At 30.6% G+C, this 19,053-nt stretch overlaps 1 protein-coding gene across 1 annotated transcript; it reads right to left on the reverse strand.

Annotated features, from left to right (window-relative positions):
- Nucleotides 1-1,312: 1,312 nt before the first annotated feature.
- Nucleotides 1,313-6,598, reverse strand: LOC130979843 (probable glutamate carboxypeptidase LAMP1). The gene is made up of 13 exons (XM_057903387.1): nt 5,748-6,598; nt 5,180-5,404; nt 4,603-4,670; nt 4,325-4,406; nt 4,145-4,237; nt 3,906-4,058; nt 3,614-3,682; nt 3,356-3,443; nt 3,098-3,190; nt 2,585-2,673; nt 2,305-2,421; nt 2,059-2,199; nt 1,313-1,665 (listed from the first exon to the last, which is right to left on the reverse strand). The coding sequence occupies exons 1-13, from the start codon at nt 6,522-6,524 to the stop codon at nt 1,483-1,485; spliced, it is 2,178 nt and encodes a 725-aa protein (XP_057759370.1). The 5' UTR covers nt 6,525-6,598; the 3' UTR covers nt 1,313-1,482.
- Nucleotides 6,599-19,053: the final 12,455 nt, after the last annotated feature.

Genomic DNA, 19,053 nt, shown 5'->3' on the forward strand with positions numbered 1-19,053 from the left:
TTTTTCTCAAATACAGAGAGATGACATTATATAACTATAGCAAAAAAAATCTAAATGAAGCACAAATTGAAGGAAAAAGAATTCAGCTCAAGTATGTTGAGATGATGCTCTTGTATCACTCTCTTTTCCGTGTCTTCCAATATTGAAGTGAGGCCAGCAGCTTGATCTCCAATTCCTTATACCATCTATCCGTTGAAGCTATCTTTATTTGCATGTGATAATTTTTCACTCTTCTCCATTACCTCTACTATCCGAGGAGCTGCTCCACTACTTTTGCACTCTTGCATGTTTGTGTTTTGCTCTCCTACTTTCTGAACTTTGCTTTACTGATGTCCTTAGAGTAGTGGTATTGTCTTTGTGTCTTTGTTGTTTTTCCAGAGTCACAGCTGTCCTATAATAGTGTCAAATATCCCTTTACCTTTTTTTCTTTTGTTCCAACCATGAAGATTTCGATTCCTTCTCTCTTGGCTCATAAGAACTAATTTGTTGCTCATTAAAATGTAATGGACTAAAGCTTTGAAGCCGTAATATTTGAAGTTGCTAAAGCGACATGAACTTAGACTTAGAAGTAATTAAATGAGTCTGCATCACTTAGCACACACATTAAATAAAATTTAAACTTTCAATACAAAGAATGTTTGTCATCATTTATATAAAATTCAAAATCAAACTTAATTCAATTGCTAGTGATGTGTATATTTTTTATAGATAAACTACAAAGACATTGAAAAACCAACTATCTATTCGTTTGCTTATTTTTTTCGGAAGATGGTGCTCATGATATAATTTTGAGGTGTTTTTTAGTTCGCTATTAATTAAAGAAAAGAATTAGGAAAAATGAATGAGAATAAAATACAAAATATAGTATATCCGAATTAATTTTATTAATTATGATATATTAAAATGTACCTAATAAAAAATTTTTGTACCAAATTTGAATATAAAAAGTTTTCAACAATTCATTAGAAATTATAAAATAAAGTAATAGTAGAACTATCTATATTAGTCAAAGTGTGTGAAATTTAAATTTTTATAACTCAAAATTTTTGTGATTATTATTATTATTATTATACTTTTAATACTGATATTTTTTTCATTTAATCTGCACTTAATGTTTTAATTAAATAATGATAAATAATAAATTTAATTGATTAAGGAAATTAAAATCATAAAATCATAATTGAATGGTTACTATCTATTGCCATGTATTAGAATTGTGATATGGCATTATTAGAGAAAATAATGTGATTTAAATTTATTGTATAAAAAGTTAGTATAGATAGATAGATAGATAGATAGATAGAACATGCTATTTTAGTAGTCCCTTCAATCCTTTCATAATGCCAATATTTTATTAGCTTAGAGTACAATGCAAAAGGATCCAAATTGATCTCATTATTAAGAGAGAGAGCCATGCCCATGTATATATATACACACACGCACACTTATAACCAAAATAAATTATGTGCAAGTAATAAATGTTCATGTTAATTGACCAATGAGAACTAATGAGGCATGTTTGATGACTCTTGAGACTCTCCAAACTTCATGTTGTACACGATGCCATGACTCTGCAGTTTGTAGATTTTTTGCCACTCTCACAGCATCACCTATTCCCGGGAAAGATTGAGAGCCGTAGTCATTATTTTTTGTTGGACCATATATCTGCAAAATAGGGGAACGGAAAACACTTAAAGGGAACAGGACTTGGATAATCTTTTTCTTCAATCATACCAACAAAATGGGGAGAAATGCATGTTTGGTTTCTGTCTTATTTCTTGATTTTGGTTTTTGCATCTTTTATTTTTAGTAGTAAAATCATATATCCTTGTTTCATTGACATTTTCACTATATATATATAGCTGTTCCATTTTCTTGATTTCTTCAATTTCATCTTTCTCAGAAGTTAGAACCCTGGTTTCATTCAAAACAGTAGAATTCATCTAATGTTCACATGGCCTTTGTTAATGAGATTATGTGATATTATAAGTCAGAAGAACCATGAGGGAACTGGCCTAGAAAACACTTGCTTCTTAGAGTAAAAAACTATATACTCACCAAATGCTTATGCCATGTCATTCCTAAGAGGCCATCTCTGTCAGTGAATGCACGTTCAGCCATCATAAGTCTATCATTCACATCTCTCACTTTCATTTGGTACTCTTTCCATGCTCTCCAACCTTTACTTGCTTCTATTTCCTGAACAAAAAGAAAAAGAAAAGAAAAGAAAACACTTCATCATATGGTACTTGTTATTTTAAGAACTTGTGTTTGTTTTAAGTTTAAACTTTGGCCAAATGATACCTTTCTCTGGTCATTTATCTTGATTGCTGCTTTCTCAAGCTCCTTGATTGACTTCAATATAGGAGACAAATTTATGTCTTTATTTGAAATCTCACCTTCCAAGTTCTTCACATTAAGCTGTGATTCAAACATTTTGGTTTCATGAATATCTTTATAAAATTCAGTTACAACGATCCTTATCTCATAATGTGAGGTCGGCTACATAGATTATATGGCACTATATTGCCACGTCGAATTCAGTGACAACAGTGTGAGCGTGAAAAGTACAAAGTTAACACACCTGGAGCTCCTTAGCATAGGATTGATAATCAAAAGGTAAGAACTCCTCATCTGCTAGCCATAATGCTACTAGACCCCAAACACTTGCAGCTGTTTTCCACAATAGAACCAATTGTCATTCAAGTGAATTAAGTATATATAGTTATAGTTTCTCTTGTGGTTTCTATAGTTCCTTGACCTATTCTTTCGCATAACGTATGAAATGACATAGATCCTGTTACCACTTGTTAGGATTTGATTCGATTCAATGCAGAGAAAAATTCTCGTATCAAATAAGGCCATGAAGTGTCAAGTTATACAATAGCAAAACATGATAACAGAACTTTCCCATTTGTAACATTGTGTATATGTTGTGAATATACTAATTGTGGAAAAGTTAGCATATTTTAACCTGTAGTTGTATATGTAATTATTAAACTTTTAACTCTTCAAGAAACATTTTGATATCATTAGAGTTAACTGAGATGGAGTTTAATGTGACATAAACTGAAAAAGGAAATTGAGTGTCACCAACCTGCAACATGCCTATGAAACATAGGATCTCCAAATTTCTGCATCCAGATGAAATCATCATACAGTGAGTGGTATACTGGATAATCTGCAGTGTCTGCGGAAAAAGAAAGAGGAAAAAAAATAGTTTGATCATTGCATATTTGAAGGGATCAACATACTACAAGGACATACCAAATTTTCATAGTGACAAATAAAATGGAACAGAGGGAGTATTATTAACGCATCCGAATCTTAGTGATTAAATTAATGTGTTATGTACCTCCTCCAAAGGCTAAATCAATTGATGGAATTCCCACATGCTGCACAAAAGGTTTATAATCTGATCCTCCACCACCTAATCTTCCAATCTTTCCATGTAAAGAAATAGTTAATGATTATATATAGATGTTCAAGTTATGCTGCTATTTTAAAGTTCGATCAATCATATACTGATCACTGGCCAATTTGTTGAAACTAAAAGCATAGTAAATTGCATGCTTCTACTTTACTAATTTTTTGACAATTGCAATATGCTTACCAAAGGAGAGGTGCCAGAACTAGTCCAAGCTTCATAAAGGCTCTGTGATGAGTTATCTGGGTCTGTGACCTAAATAAGAGTCAATATTTAACAAAAAGTTCTTGTCTCCTTCTTTCACTGATTTTTTTAGAAAGCCTACCCTAGTCAAGATTATCAAGTTAACGAGTAACAAATAACAAGTTTATGAGTTGAGATTTGTGATTCAAGTTAACCTAATCGCCACGAGTTTAGTTGAAGTGTTGAGTTTGATTACCTTGATCCTATTAATTTGTATTAAACTTTTTGGTCATACCTGCTGAGTTGCTTTTTTGATCAATTCATCAAGCTGGGGAGTAGCCATGACATTGAACCCTGCTCCACCAACAGCACAATCAGAATTCAAGTAAGCCACAGCTCTTGAAGCAAGAAGTTCTCTGTTCTCTTCTACCCATTCTGTTGATCCTATCTGAAGGGAATTATGATCACATCAAATTCAAAAAATATGTATACTGATAATAAAAAGAGAGGGTGAAAAATAAGAGAGAAAATTACAAGGCCATATTCCTCAGCATCCCAATTGCATAATATAATTGTTCTTCTAGGCTTCCACCCTTGTTTTTGAAGCTTCCCAAATCTTTGAGCAATCTGAAATTTCAAAAGCCATGTTCCAATAGTTCCTCAATGGTTGCCCAAATCACAAAAGCATGAGTGCAAAAACAAAGCTATATTTACCTCAAGTAATGCTGCAGTGCCACTATTTGGATCAACAGCTCCAAATGTCCATGCATCCCTATGGTTTCCTAGAATGACATATCTACAAACAGTTGCAATGCAACAACAACTAAATAAAATAGCTGAAAACAAACAAAGTCTATGAATTTTCAATTTCTGAGTTCTCAACAAGTGGCTAGATTACATTGATTTCAGAAACATTATGCTAAGTATATTAGTCCATACAATAATGCCTATTGATCATTGGAGAAAATCAGGAGTTTGAAGTTCTGACATACCGGTCAGGCTCTTCTGCTCCTTCAATTACACCAATAACATTTTGAATTGATGCAATATTCTCCTGCCCCTGAAACCAATATCCAAAATTGCATTTATCAATTCAGGGGGCTTTTTGCATCTGAACATTTTCACAGGCTGATCATTCAATCAATGTTTCTTAAATATGGAAATGATCGTACCATCTAACGGTTATAATTTAGTCAAACATGTCAAACCATCTAACAGTTCTTACCATAAAGTTTAATAGTAAATAAAATGATATGTTGACAAAAAATACGACAATAACTATGTTCAAATTGTCCGTATTGGACTAGCATTATAACTTTGCAGGGCCTAAATAGGATCATATAGTTAAATTGGACTACATAACAAGTAGTGGTCAAATAGATTTCAATCAAAAGAATTGTGCCCATATTAATAACCATAACTTGTAATGTAGTGATGAACGTTTATCCACCACAAATAACAAATCTCTTCATGATGAAGTAGAATAAAAAACAAAAAAACAAAGAAGAAAGAGTTATGAAGTTATACTGATCAAGCTTCAACTATATTAAATGGATAAGATTTAGATACCTTGAAAGTGAGGTTGAGAATTCCTGGCCCCGGTCCAACCCTGTAAGTAGGAGCATCTTTGCTTCCTTGCCAATCATGTTCAGCAACAGGTCCACCAATTGACCTCAGAATCTTCTCACCATCTGCACCAGACACTGGCAATGAAGGTATAAGAGGAACATCACCTTCCTTCTCCACCTCCTCCTTGGTTAATCTCTCACACTCACCATCACCACCACTACTCGCCTATGTTGCACAAATACAAATATTAATATTCAATTATTGAACAAGTTTTACGTATACACATGCAATAAACAAATGGCAAAAGATTCGTTATGGTGTTTTGAAGTCATGAATCAAATTAGTCCTCAAAACTATGCCTTGTAATTCACTTTAGTCTTCTTATCAACACAATCAGGCACCAAAGTGGTGAATCAATCACATTACATACATAATTGATCTACTAAATTATCATTCCTTCATGTAAAAATGGAAGTAGTGATGCATAATTGATCTAGATAAATTTGTCAATATTCTAAGTATTTATATAAAAATGGAAGTATTGATGCATGATAGGTTGCCTACTCACCCAACCTGGTGTTGAGGGATCACCAGTCCCCTGATACACTGACCCCACCTGGACCCCACTTGGTGGCAGCCACTTGCCATCAGGAAACCACCTTCCACCGTCGTCGTCACCACCACCGTAGTCCTTCCGATCAGAATACACCACCACCCCAACAGCACCTTCATCATAAGCATTCTTCACAATATCCCCTCTAAATATCTTCCCATACCTTGCCAACACAACACAGCCTGAAACATTCACACCCATCTTCTTCCTCAGACTCAAATAGTCCTCCACTCTTCCATAGTTCACGTAAACCACAGGTCCTTCCGCAGTTCCTGACTTTGCATATGCATGGAACGTTGGAACTACCTCACCGGAAACAGCCGCATAAGGGTCACCCTTATACGGTTCTTGCTTCAAGGAGAAGCTAAAGGGAGGTTCTTGGGGAGTAGTAGTGAGAAGCAACGAGCGGGAGAGAGGGTATGAGAGGAGAACATGATAGGAAGCCATGTGAGAGGGTATGTTTGAGGAAGTGAAGACTTTGAGGACGTAGTTTGCAGCTTGGGAGTTAGCTTCGGATGATGCTATGTGGGGTCTGTGGGTGAGAGCTTGGAGGTGGTTGGATATGGAGACATTGGTGGAGAGGGAGGTGGAGAGGAAGAGGGTGTGGTAGTTGCTGGATTTTGGGGTTGTTGGGGATGAAGTGATGAGGAGGAGGAGAAAGGAGGTGGCTATGGCTAATAAGGTGGAGATGGTGGTGGTGGTGTTGGCGGCGGTTGCTGCTACTGTGATCATGGTTTCTATGGTGTTCTGTTTTTGAGGGACTGCTCTCAGTCTCAGGTGTGGTCTACAGTCTACTTTAGTTTAGAGGTTGGAATCATTGGATACACAGTACTTTGCTTTCGGTGCTTTTAAAGGGTATTTTTGTCAATCAAAATTAGTATTTGCACCAAAAAATATTATGCGACCAGATTTGAGAAAATCATAAATAGCTTCTTGATTTTTCTAAAACTCAAGATATTTAAGTTATTTTAGAAAATTTATTTCTTTTTACATATTTTGGATAAAAATATTATTTATATACTAAAATCAATCATTAAAATATATGTATTATTTAATTTATTTTTAATATATATTTTATATTAATAATTTATTTTCATAACTAATTTTAATATATATATATATATATAATATAGTTGAATAATTTTTTATATTTTTAATTAATCAGAATTTTATTTATTTTTGAATTAAAAATTTAAAAATTTATTTATCTTTTGTTTTTAAAAATTATTTATCATTAAATTTATAATTTTCATGGTCACTTCATAAATTTTCATTTTAGAAGAGTTTCATCTTTCACAAATCACAACAGAGTTTGTGGTGGATTTGGTATTGGCTGCTATTAGTTTTTAGAAATTACCTTTTAAAATTTGCCTTAGTTATATTTAGAAAAAAAATGTTATATCTTCACGTTAAAAATAAATGACCAAATTTGTAACGATATATTCATATATTTTATGTTATATATTTTTAATATATATTTTATATTTTAACATGTAATCAATATATGTCTAATGTAATGCCTAATTATTTATGTATATCTAGCATAATATTAAAAAATTAAGTAAAATTTGATTTCGATAAACATATCTTTCAAAATTAATATTTAGTTAATTATTTTAAAAATCCTAAATATTATATGAGATACGAATATAAGAATAGATAAAGATATTAATTAAAATATAAAATTGTATTAAATCTTTCAATTTCTAAAATTACAAGCAAATTTTGAGAAATAAATTTATCGTTGTTTAAGAAAAATCTTATGGATAGAGTATTAGTACATCTGTACATGAAAAATCTCCTCCTCATTAGTAGGTAATAGGTTGCTGTTTAAGAAAATGAGTATGTATTTTATTATTTATTATTATTATTGATGGATACTAAAACCAGTTTGGAGTCATGTGATACATATGAATTCTAATCGAATACAAAGATCATTGTCACTCGCAATGGGATGTTAATGCGATACATTTCCTTTATATGTGAGTTCAAATAAAAAAAAAAGTTAAGCACATGATTAAAATTAATCATCAAATGAATTATTATATATTTATGTATAAATATATATAGTTTTTTTTTTGGACACTGATCTAGTCGCAAAAATCCACAATTGGATGGTGAGGGTTAAAGAAACCGCCACAACAAATACAAGCAGAGCAAGTTACAAATGACCATGAAGACAAAAGACTCCCTAACCCAATCAAAAGCATCAAAGACAAATAAAAAAAGGAACCACCAGAATCTAAAAAAAGAGACTTAATAGTTAGTTAGTTACTCCTGGATGCAATGGACAAACCAATATATCAACCTTCATCTATGATAAATCAAACACGCTGCAAAAAGTAATGGTTAAATACAATTAATATTTATATTAATTTTTTTAAAAATTATATACTTGGAATATTAATTTACTCGATTAATAAAATATATTTACAATAAAAATGTATGTCAACAAAATATATTTATAGTAAAAATTTATAGAAAATCAACAAAAATACTTAATTTTTATTAAATTACAACTGAAATATCATGAAAATCAAGATATAAGTTAAATAAAAATTACAATAAAATTTGCTATTGCCACAATCATATTTTCTTTAAACTATGTATGTTAGGTGTTAAAAATTAAGTTTTTTTTGTACTTTATAAAAGGAGAGCACCCTTAGAACTTTAAATATACAGTTTTATATAAAGTTTTTAGTAAGAATTACACTCAAAATAAAAAATACATATCAGAGGAAAGATGGTTAGAAGATTAGAGTTTGGAATTAACAATCCAATTTCACTCTTCAATAATGTATATTTCTCTCCTCCTTTATTTATTAAAGAATTCAGTTTTTTTTTTTCAAGTATTCAAAATATTAAAAAAGAGATTATGTTAAATATTATGTTTAGTGTATAAAGATTAACACTTTTTTAATTTATTTTGATTGAAAAATTTATTTAATTTCAATATTAAAACATATTTAGTGAATAAATTTTGGTTTTTTTTATTCACATTAATTGTCTATACAAAAATTTAAAAAGTTATATAATACCGAATAATGTTGTATATCTTTTTGGACAATAACAATTTAACGAGAGTTAATTAAGATAATAAGTTTATATTATTATTACTTTATTGTTAAAGAGTGATGTTATTTGAATTTTTAAAAAAATATAATATATTTATTTTTTAATTTGGTTTTTATTTCTATTCCGTTTTTCTTGTGCTTTAGAAATAAGGTAAATTATATATATTATATATTGGTACAAGTAATTTTTTTTGAAATAATTCTAAATTTATTTTAACTATTATTTTTTAATAATATTTTAGTTCTATCTTATCAAAATAAAATATGACGACTCATACTTTATTACCAGAATTATTTTTGGGAGGAGCATTAAAAATTACAGTGTAGTTTTTTAATAAAATTTTAAATTTTGCATAATCTTATATCTTTTTGGTTACTTATTTTTTTTATTCCACAATTAAAATACTAATGGGAGATAGAAAGTTGATCGTTATTTGAAAATATTGAGTTTGGAAAAAAGATAATCAACAAATTATACTAAAAGTAAACTCTGACATCTCAAGAACAAATGTCATTTAATATATTACTAAAAAAATATCTTATTTTTATGTGGAATATTATGTATTGATACTATGAGTGAAGAGTTTAAGTCTATAAATAAATAATATGGAGACATAAAATATGCTTTGTTATAAAGTGTTCTATTCAAAAGTGAAGTATTAAATGCAACAGTTTTTTTTTTTTTTTAGATTTACGAAAAGATTCATTTAGGACTATAATAATATAAGGAATTGTTTCTCAACAACAATGTTGATGAGACATAGAATTGATATGAGTTCATTGAAAAGGTGTTGAGAAAAAATTTATCACTCTTTCTACTAAAACACTTGAATATAAAACACCTTTTGAAGATATTTATTTTAGTTACTACAAATATTTATTATAAATTATGAAAATAAATTTTAAAGATCATTTGAGTTATTTTGTGATAATATATTAGTAGTATAATATTTTAAATTTTTGTTAAACAAGAGAATTTTAAATGTTTAAGTATCTTGTGAGCAAGTTAAATATAAACTCCACAAATGCATGTATATTTGATTAGTAAAAAACAATCATCTAAAGTCTTTTATGTATATATTATTCATATGGGTGTCATATCATTTTATGATATATTGTTTCAGTGGAAGTGTGTATTTAAATACTCATATGGTTTAGACAAATTTATGAAGATAGATATTTAATTTTTACCGAAATAAAGTATTTAGTTTCGTTTTCTCTCTCGTGATCTCATAAAATTTGTTAAAGTTGAACTAGTTGAAAATAGACATGTATGAGATCATTTTTACATGTAATTTCTGAATTTTTTTCATCCAAATTTGATCTATATTGTTGAGTATATTAATATGGTGATTATCGTAGTTTTTTCGCGACACTAATATGATAAAAGTTGCGATAATTTTATAATTGATATATGAGATGGACTAGATTGTTAAGGTAATCAAGAAAATAGCATTCAGATACGCGCATAAAATTTATAAGATGTGATTATCTCAGAAAAATATACATGTATAGTCCAAGTGGAAAATTGTTAGGAAAATATTATTTCCTAATCTATTTATGGGAAATATATATATATATATTAATTATAATTGCAAATTAAGCTATTTCACATTAAATGACTTATATAACGGTAAATTCATTTATTGTCATAAATACTAAATTAAATAAGTTATTATTACTTTTGATTTGGAATTAAATGAGAATAAAATTAGAGATACTATTTTATTTGAACTTTAAAATTTTATGAGTGTCACAATCAAATATAAATAATAATTTTAGGATTTTAGTCTCCAACATATCAAAGTCATATTTATAGCTCTTTCTATTAGAAGAGTTATGATTCATCTTTATCAAAAATACAGAAGACTTTAATTGAAAAAGATAAAAAAAATCAAATTTTTTTAATTATATTCACAAATTTAAGTACGCTTCTTCACTTTTTAATATCTCTTTTTTAATGATTCAATATGAATAATCTTAAGATTAAAGAAACTAAAAATTTTCAACCATGGCCACAAGAATAACAAAATATAGATAACCCTCTTGAAATTGTTCCTAGGCTGTCTTCTCTTAACTCTTGCTCTAAACTTGAGTTAGGTCTTCTTAACCACATAAAATTATGAAGGTGTTGTGACAAGAATAGGATAAAAATAGATGCCTTTTTATGGGCAACTCATTTTTTTATGTTGAGAGGAACAAGTCCTTAAGATGAAGCAAAATAAATAAAGTTTGAAAAGCAAACTTTGTATGCCTATAAAAGAATGAACTGAGACAAAGAATTATACACAGCAATAACAAAATAATTTCCTCTCTCTTTTATATTGCCAAAGCACCCTTCTCTCTTTTATATACTTTATTACATATATTAATAATATATATGAATTATTCTCATTATATTGAGATATTAATTGTGGTGAATATCACTACTAGAGTTATTTAATTGTATTTTTTTATTTTATATTTATTATTTTTTTATTTATTAATTTATTTTATAACACGTTATAAGCACGACACTCTGATCAAATTTTAAGAAGACTCGGGTAATAAATTTTTATTATGTCAAAACTCTTTCATCTTGAATTTAATGCTTTTGATATATCTGGAAACAACTATTTATCATGGATACTAGATGCTAAAATTTATCGTGATTCAGTGAATTTTGGAGATACCATTAAGGCTGAAAATAATGTATCCCAGAAAGATAAAGCCAAAGCCATGATCTTCCTTTGTCGTCATCCTAACGAAGGATTGAAAAATCAATATCTCACATTAAAAGATCCCGCAAATCTGTGGAAAGACCTTGAAAAAAAGGAATAATCATAAAAAGACGCTGATACTTTCTCAAACCCGATATGAATGGACGCACTTGCGTCTACAGGATTTTAAATCCATAAATGAATATAATTCAGCAATGTTTTGAATCACCTCACGAAAGAAATTATGTGGGAAAAAGATAACTGATAATGACATGTTAGAGAAAACTTTCTTGACTTTCCATGTCTCGAATGTGCTCCTGCAGTAGCAGTATCGAGAAAAAGGATTTAAAAAATATTCTGAGCTAATTTCTTGCCTTCTTGTTGCTGAACGCCACAATGAATTACTCTTAAAAAATCATGAAGCGCACCCAACTGGCGCTGCCCCATTTCCTGAAGCAAATGCGGCAAATCATTATCCCTAAAGAGGTAAATGACAAGGTTTTAGTAACAAAAAAATTATGGAAGAAAGAAGAATTATGTTCACAAGAAAAGATCTCACCAGAAGTGGGATAAAGAAAGAAACAATGGGCAAAATAAATCAATAGAGGATAAATGTTTCCGTTGTGGTGGAAAGGGGCATTGGTCGCGTACCTTTCGTACCCTAAGGCACCTAGTCGATCTTTATCAAGCATCTTTGAAAAGGGACGACAAAGGAAAGGAAACAAATTTTGTTTCAAATGATGCTAAAAATTACACCACTCATTATTATGATGTATCTAATTTATTTGAGGATCTTGAAGAAAATATTGGACATTTAATCAATGATGAAATAGTTTAATATGTGGGTTGTTAAATGTTCATGTAAATAAATAATGTAAAAAACTTCTTGTTAAGATTTATTTTCTATGCATCTGAATTTCAAGTATGATATATATAAATAATGTTTAATAAAATATTTATGAATTTCGAAATTACTAAATGTGCCAAGTTCTAAAATAATAATAATAAAATTTTTAGTATATGATACTATGTACAGTATTTCTCAGAAAAACAATCAAAAAAATAATTTTACTGTGCATATACTTTTATTCATTTTATTATTATTATTATTATTATTATTATTATTATTATTATTATTATTATTATTATTATTATTATTATTATTATTATTATTATTATTTGTCTTTAAAGAAAATGACAAGAACATAAAGTGAAGATGTTTGCCTTGCGGATAGTGTAAGTTCGCATACTATTCTAAAAAATAATATATATTTTACTCATCTTGTGGCAAAAGAAGAATATGTTAATACTATTATTGGCTCAGGCAATGTGATAGAAGGCTCCGGAAGAGCTATACTTTTGTTTTCTGGAGGAACAAAATTCATAATAAATAATGCACTATTGCCTACTAAGTCTCTAAGAAACTTATTAAGTTTTGAAGATATTTGTCGAAATGGATATCATATTGAAACAATGAATGAGGAAAATCATGAGTACTTGTATATCACAACTCATGATTCAAATAAAAAGGTTATATTATAAAAGTTACCCTCACTTTCATCTGGGTTATATTATACCAAAATTAGTGCAATTGAATCACATGCTATTGTAAACCAGAAGTTTACTAGGCCAAATGAATTCATAACTTGGCATGATTGATTAGGTCATCCAGAAACAACCATGATACGGATAATTATTGAAAACTCCCATGGACATTCACTAAAGAACCAGAAGATTCTTGAATCTAGTGAATTTTATTGTGTTACATGTTCTCAGAAAAAGTTAATTTTAAGGCCATTACCAGTAAAGATTGAATTTGAGTCCCCTGCATTCCTAGAAAGAATTCAAGGCGATATATGTGGACCTATTCATTCACCATGTGTATCTTTTAGATATTTTATGGTCCTAATAGACGTATCTTCGAGATGGTCACATGTGTACTTATTGTCTTGTCGCAATCTGGCGTTTGCAAGATTACTTGCTCAAATTATTCGATTAAAAGCATAGTTTCCAGAAAATCCAATCAAAGCAATTCGTTTTGATAATGCTGGTGAATTTACTTCCCAAGCCTTTGATGCTTATTATATGGCTAACGGAATAAGCGTTGAACATCTAGTAGCTTATGTTCACACACAAAATGGGTTAGCAAAATCACTTATTAAATGCCTCCAATTAATTGCTAAACCCTTACTTATGAGAACAAATCTCCCAACATCGGCTTGGGGTCATACTATTTTACATGCCGCAGCACTTATTTGTTTGAGGCCAACAAGTTACTATCAGTTCTCTCCTATGCAATTAGCTTTTGGCCAACAGTCAAATATTTTCCATTTAAGAATATTTGGGTGTGCAATATATGTTCCCATTGCACCACCTTCTTGCACCAAAATGGGACCCCAAAGAAAATTGGGGATATATGTTGGATATGATTCTCCCTCTATAGTGAGGTATATTGAAATACAAACTGGAGATGTATTTAAAGCCAGATTTACAGATTGTCATTTTGATGATTCAAACTTTTCAACATTAGGGTGGAGAGAATAAGATTCCTAAAAAAGAACTTAATTGGAATGCATCATCCTTGATGCATCTAGATCCTCGATCAGGGAAATGTGAAATAGAAGTTCAAAAGATTATACATTTGCAAAGAATAGCAAATGAATTGTCTAATACATTTTCTTATACGAAAAGGATAACTAAATCCTATATACCAGCTGAAAATGCTCAAATTCGAATTGATGTTCTAGTCGGACAAATAGCAACTGAAACAAATTCACACAAAAAGCGTGGTAAACTGGTAGGCCTGTCGATTCCAAAAACAAAAATCTTTGAAAAATAAAAGAGGTAAATATTATTCCTATTGAAAAAGATATAATAAAGGCACCAGCAGTTGTCCAAAATTCTGATATAGTTTTGATGCCATAAGACGTTCAGGTACCTAAAAATTGTGAGAATGATGAGATCTCGATAAATTATGTCTTTACAGGGGAAAAATGGGACCAAAATAAGATAATTATCGATGAAATATTTGCATATAATGTGGCATTAAATATCATAAATGAAAGTAAGGATCTTGAGCAAAAAACAGTCGAAGAATGTCGACAAAGAAATGATTGGCCAAAATGGGAAGAAGCTATGAAGGCTGAGTTAGACTCACTTGCAAAACGTGAAGTCTTTGAACTTGTAATCCATACACCAGAAGATGTAAAATCTGGTGGATACAGGTGGGTATTTGTGAGAAAATGAAATGAGAAAAATAAATTGTATGCTACAAAGCTCAACTTGTGGCACAAGGTTTTTCACAAAGACCCGGTATAGATTATGAAGAAACATATTCTCTTGTAGTGAATGCAATAACATTGCGTTATTTGGTCAGTTTATCCGTATACCATAAACTTCATATGCATTTAATGGATGTGGTAACAGCCTATTTATATAGATCATTAGATCGTGATATCTATATGAAAGTCCCTGAAGGACTAAAGGTATCTAAATTATCCAATGAATATTCACTGAGGTTATACTCAGTCAAATTGTAAAGATCCTTATATGGTCTAAATCAATCTAAACGAATGTGGTATAATCGTCTTACTGAGTATCTGGCCAAAAATAGATTCAAGAATGATGATATCTGCCCGTGTGTTTTTATAAAAATATCTGCATCTGGATTCATTATAATTGCTGTGTATGTTGATGATTTAAATATCATTGAAACTCCTGAAGAGATTCCAAAAACTATAAAAGCTCTAAAAGAAGAGTTTGAGATGAAAGATCTTGGAAAAACTAAATTTTGTCTCGGCCTGCAGATAGAGCATACAAAAAATGGGATCTTTATTCATCAAACAATATACACAAAAAGATCTTAAAGAGATTTTATATGGATAAGTCACATCCATTAAGTACCCCAATGATCGTAAGGTCTTTGGAAGTGAAAAATGATCAATTCCGTCCTAAAGAAAAAATTAAAGATATCCTTAGTTCTGAAGTACCATATCATAGTCAAGGGTGGTAGTAGTATCCAATCCCGCAAGTACCCGACCCTCACCCTCCCCTACCCGATCGGGGCGGGTTTAAACCCAACCCGGAGCGGGGCGGGTTTGAATCGTGGTGGGTGGATGAGCGGGGCGGGGCGGGGTTGGGTTCAGGGTAACCCTGTTCCTACCTGCCCCAGAGTGCATATATATATATATATATATATATATATAAAATTTTAGAAATTTGGTTAGTTCCTCACCATCACTTACTTCCGTTCCCAACCCTAGGCAAACTCACTTCTTCAGCTCTTCTCCAAGGAGTCAAGGATCACAGTCTCTGCTCAGCTGCACCGGTAAGTCGTCGTTACAGGTCGTCCCGTCGCTGTAGCCGGTCGGCATCGTCACATTTACTGTCACTCACCAACCCTCCGCATTCACCTCGGTAACCTCACCGTTGTCCCTCACAGAGCTCATGTCGGTGTCGCTCCTACTTCTTGCTGTCACTGTCTTTGCCGACTCGCCTCTCCGATCTGCGGTCTCTGGTCTCTGCTCACCTTGTCTTCCCTTCTTCTTTCCCTCGTCGTCTCTCTGGTGACTGGTAAGCACTATGCACTCCTCGTTCACTACTTACTGCTGATGTGCTTCTTCAATTTTTTTTTTCAAGTTAATTTTTATGATTTATGTTTATGTTAAAATAGTTAAGCTAAAACTAAAATTAATTTTGATGCTCAAAAGATCATTTAAAATTCAGTCCATGAAATCTTTTGATTGGACAGATTCCTGCTTCAATTTGGAATCTTTGTGATAGACTTGTTTCTCTTAGGGTTCATGGAAAGTCCTTCTATGGGAATGTTTTAGAACCTACATTGCGTAACTCTTCTTTAGTTTCTTGATTTGGGTGATAACATATTTTCTGGGGAGTTTTCTGAGTTTGTTACTAAGTTTGGTGGGTTGAAACAACTTGATTTAAAGAACAATATGTTTGTTGGTACAATTCGTCAGACTTACTTGGGCAAAAGCTTGAAAACTTGAAGTTGTTTTGGTTTCTTTGTTGATTGGTTATATGCAGAACAAGAAGAAGTGCATCTTTGGTTTTGATTTATCATTTTTATGCATTCTGAATTTTGATTTTATTCTGATTTTGCAATTGTCATTGAGTACTGAATGGACCCTTTAAGATTAGAGTGATTACTTTATGAAAGGGAATATGCTCAAGGTATTCTAATTATGGAAAGAATGAGACTATTCTATTTTCTTTGTTAAGAACAAAAGCTAGAGCAATAAATTTAGTGTTAATCATGTAGAGAAGAATTCATATATGGACATTTTTAAAGCTCACAGAGGCTATTTTCTCAATCTTAACTTGCAGCTTGGCATAAGGTATAATAAGCCTTAAACTTTGTTTATTTTTTTTGGTATTTTGCAGTTTTTGGTTGAACAAATTTGGCTGAATTTTGCCTAAAATAGTAACAGTAGTTGGTGCATTGGCTTATTATATTAGGAATAAAGAAATATTTAAAAATTAGCAGATGTATTTATTATTTTAAAATTGTGCATTCTGATTTTTGTGCATTGATGCTTTGAATTCTCATTTTTATGCATTTTGAATTTTTATTTTATTCTAATTTTGTATTTGTGCATTTTCATCTTTATGCATTTATGATATGATTTATGTTAATTTTTTATATAATACTAATTAATTTATTAATTGCTATTTCTTTTGATTTTTAGGTTTGAATCTTAACCTTCAAACCTTTAGTGATCAAGAATAAGGCTTAAAGACTTTTTTATATTTTAATGATGCAATTTCTTTATGTTTCTATTTTAATTAGTTATTTGACATTGTATGAACTTTTTTTAATTTTAAGTTATTTGACATTGTATGGATCTTATGTTTCTATTTTAATTTAGTAATGAATTTTAAGTTTTTATCTTAATTTATATATGAATGTGTAAAAATTAAAATATTATTTAGTTTTTATAAGGGCGAGTAGGGGCGGGGCGGGTACCCATGGGGGCGGTTTAGGGTAGGGTAGCCTACTACCCGCAGATAGGGGTGAGGCGGGTAGTAGTAGAGTGCAAAGAAGGCAGGGGGTCGGGTAGGGAAAAAATCCGCCCATTCCCGCCCCATTGCCACCTTAATCTTAGTGCAATTGGAGCGCTAATATATCTTGCTAATAATACACGACCCGATATATCATTTGCTGTGAATTTACTAGCAAGATATAGTTCTTCTTCAACCAGAAGACATTGGAATGGAATCAAACAAATCTTTTGATATCTTCATGAAACGGTTGATATGGAATTATTTTATCCCTATGGATCCAAGTCACAACTAGTTGGCTATGCAGATGCAGAATACTTGTCTGATCCACACAAAAAGAGATCTCAAACAGGATACCTGTTCACATATGGTGGTACAGCTATATTATGAAAGTCCACGAAACAGACGATAGCAGCAACCTCCTCTAATCATGCTGAAATACTAGCGATACATGAAGCAAGCCGCGAGTGTTTTTGGTTCAAGAGTTTGATCCAATATATTCTATCATCATGTGAAATGATTGACCATAAGATAGCTCAAACTGTCCTGTTTGAAGATAATACAACATGCATTGCTCAACTTAAGGGTGGATAAAGCATATTTTTCCCAAATTCTTCTTCACTCATGATCTTCAAAATCAAGGGATAATTGATATCCAACAGATCCGCTCAAGTGATACTTTGGCAGATTTATTTACAAAGTCACTCCCAAAATTCTCCTTTAAAAAATTAATACATCATATTGGGATGCGCCGATTTTGAGATATTAAATTATGTCGACAAGAAGGGGAGACTGTACTCTTTTTCCCTTAGTCAAGTTTTTTCCATTGAGTTTTTCTTGACAAGGTTTTTAATGAGGCAGTCTCCATCACAAAGGATTGTATACTCTTTTTTCTTCACTAAAATTTTTTCCCATTGAATTTTTTTTTTAGTAAAATTTTAACGAGGCATAATCCTAAATAGATATTCAAAAGAGAGTATTGTGACGAAGATATGATAAGAATTGATGCCCATTTATGGGCAACTCATTTTTCTATGTTGAGAGGAACAAGTCCTTATGATAAAACAAAATAAATGAGATTTAAAAAGCAAATTTTGTACGCCTATAAAAGCATAAACTGAGACAAAAGATTATACATAACAATAACAAAACAATTTCTTCTCTCTTTTATACTCCCATAAAATATCATTCTCTCTTTTATATACTTTATTACATATATTAATAATATATATAAATTATTTCTATTATATTAAGATATTAATTGTGGTGAATATTACTATTAGAGTTATTTAATTATATTTTTATTTTATATTTATGATCTTTATTTATTTATTTATTTATTTATTTATTTTACAACAGAAGGATACTAATCATACTTTTTAATAATTAATTCAAATCACATCATAAATAATTACGTTACATATATGTTTGAACTAAAATCTTAGCTTTTTATCCAAAATTTATGACATT

This window comes from Arachis stenosperma, chromosome 5, assembly GCF_014773155.1.
Source record: "Arachis stenosperma cultivar V10309 chromosome 5, arast.V10309.gnm1.PFL2, whole genome shotgun sequence".
NCBI lineage: Eukaryota > Viridiplantae > Streptophyta > Magnoliopsida > Fabales > Fabaceae > Arachis > Arachis stenosperma.

Coding starts and splice junctions, on each gene's coding strand:
- LOC130979843 (XM_057903387.1), bottom strand. CDS start 6,524: ATGATCACAGTAGCAGCAACCGCCGCCAACACCACCACCACCATCTCC. Junction 5,405..5,747: donor ATCCCTCAACACCAGGTTGG/GTGAGTAGGCAA, acceptor TGTGCAACATAG/GCGAGTAGTGGTGGTGATGG. Junction 4,059..4,144: donor ATGCTGAGGAATATGGCCTT/GTAATTTTCTCT, acceptor AATTCCCTTCAG/ATAGGATCAACAGAATGGGT.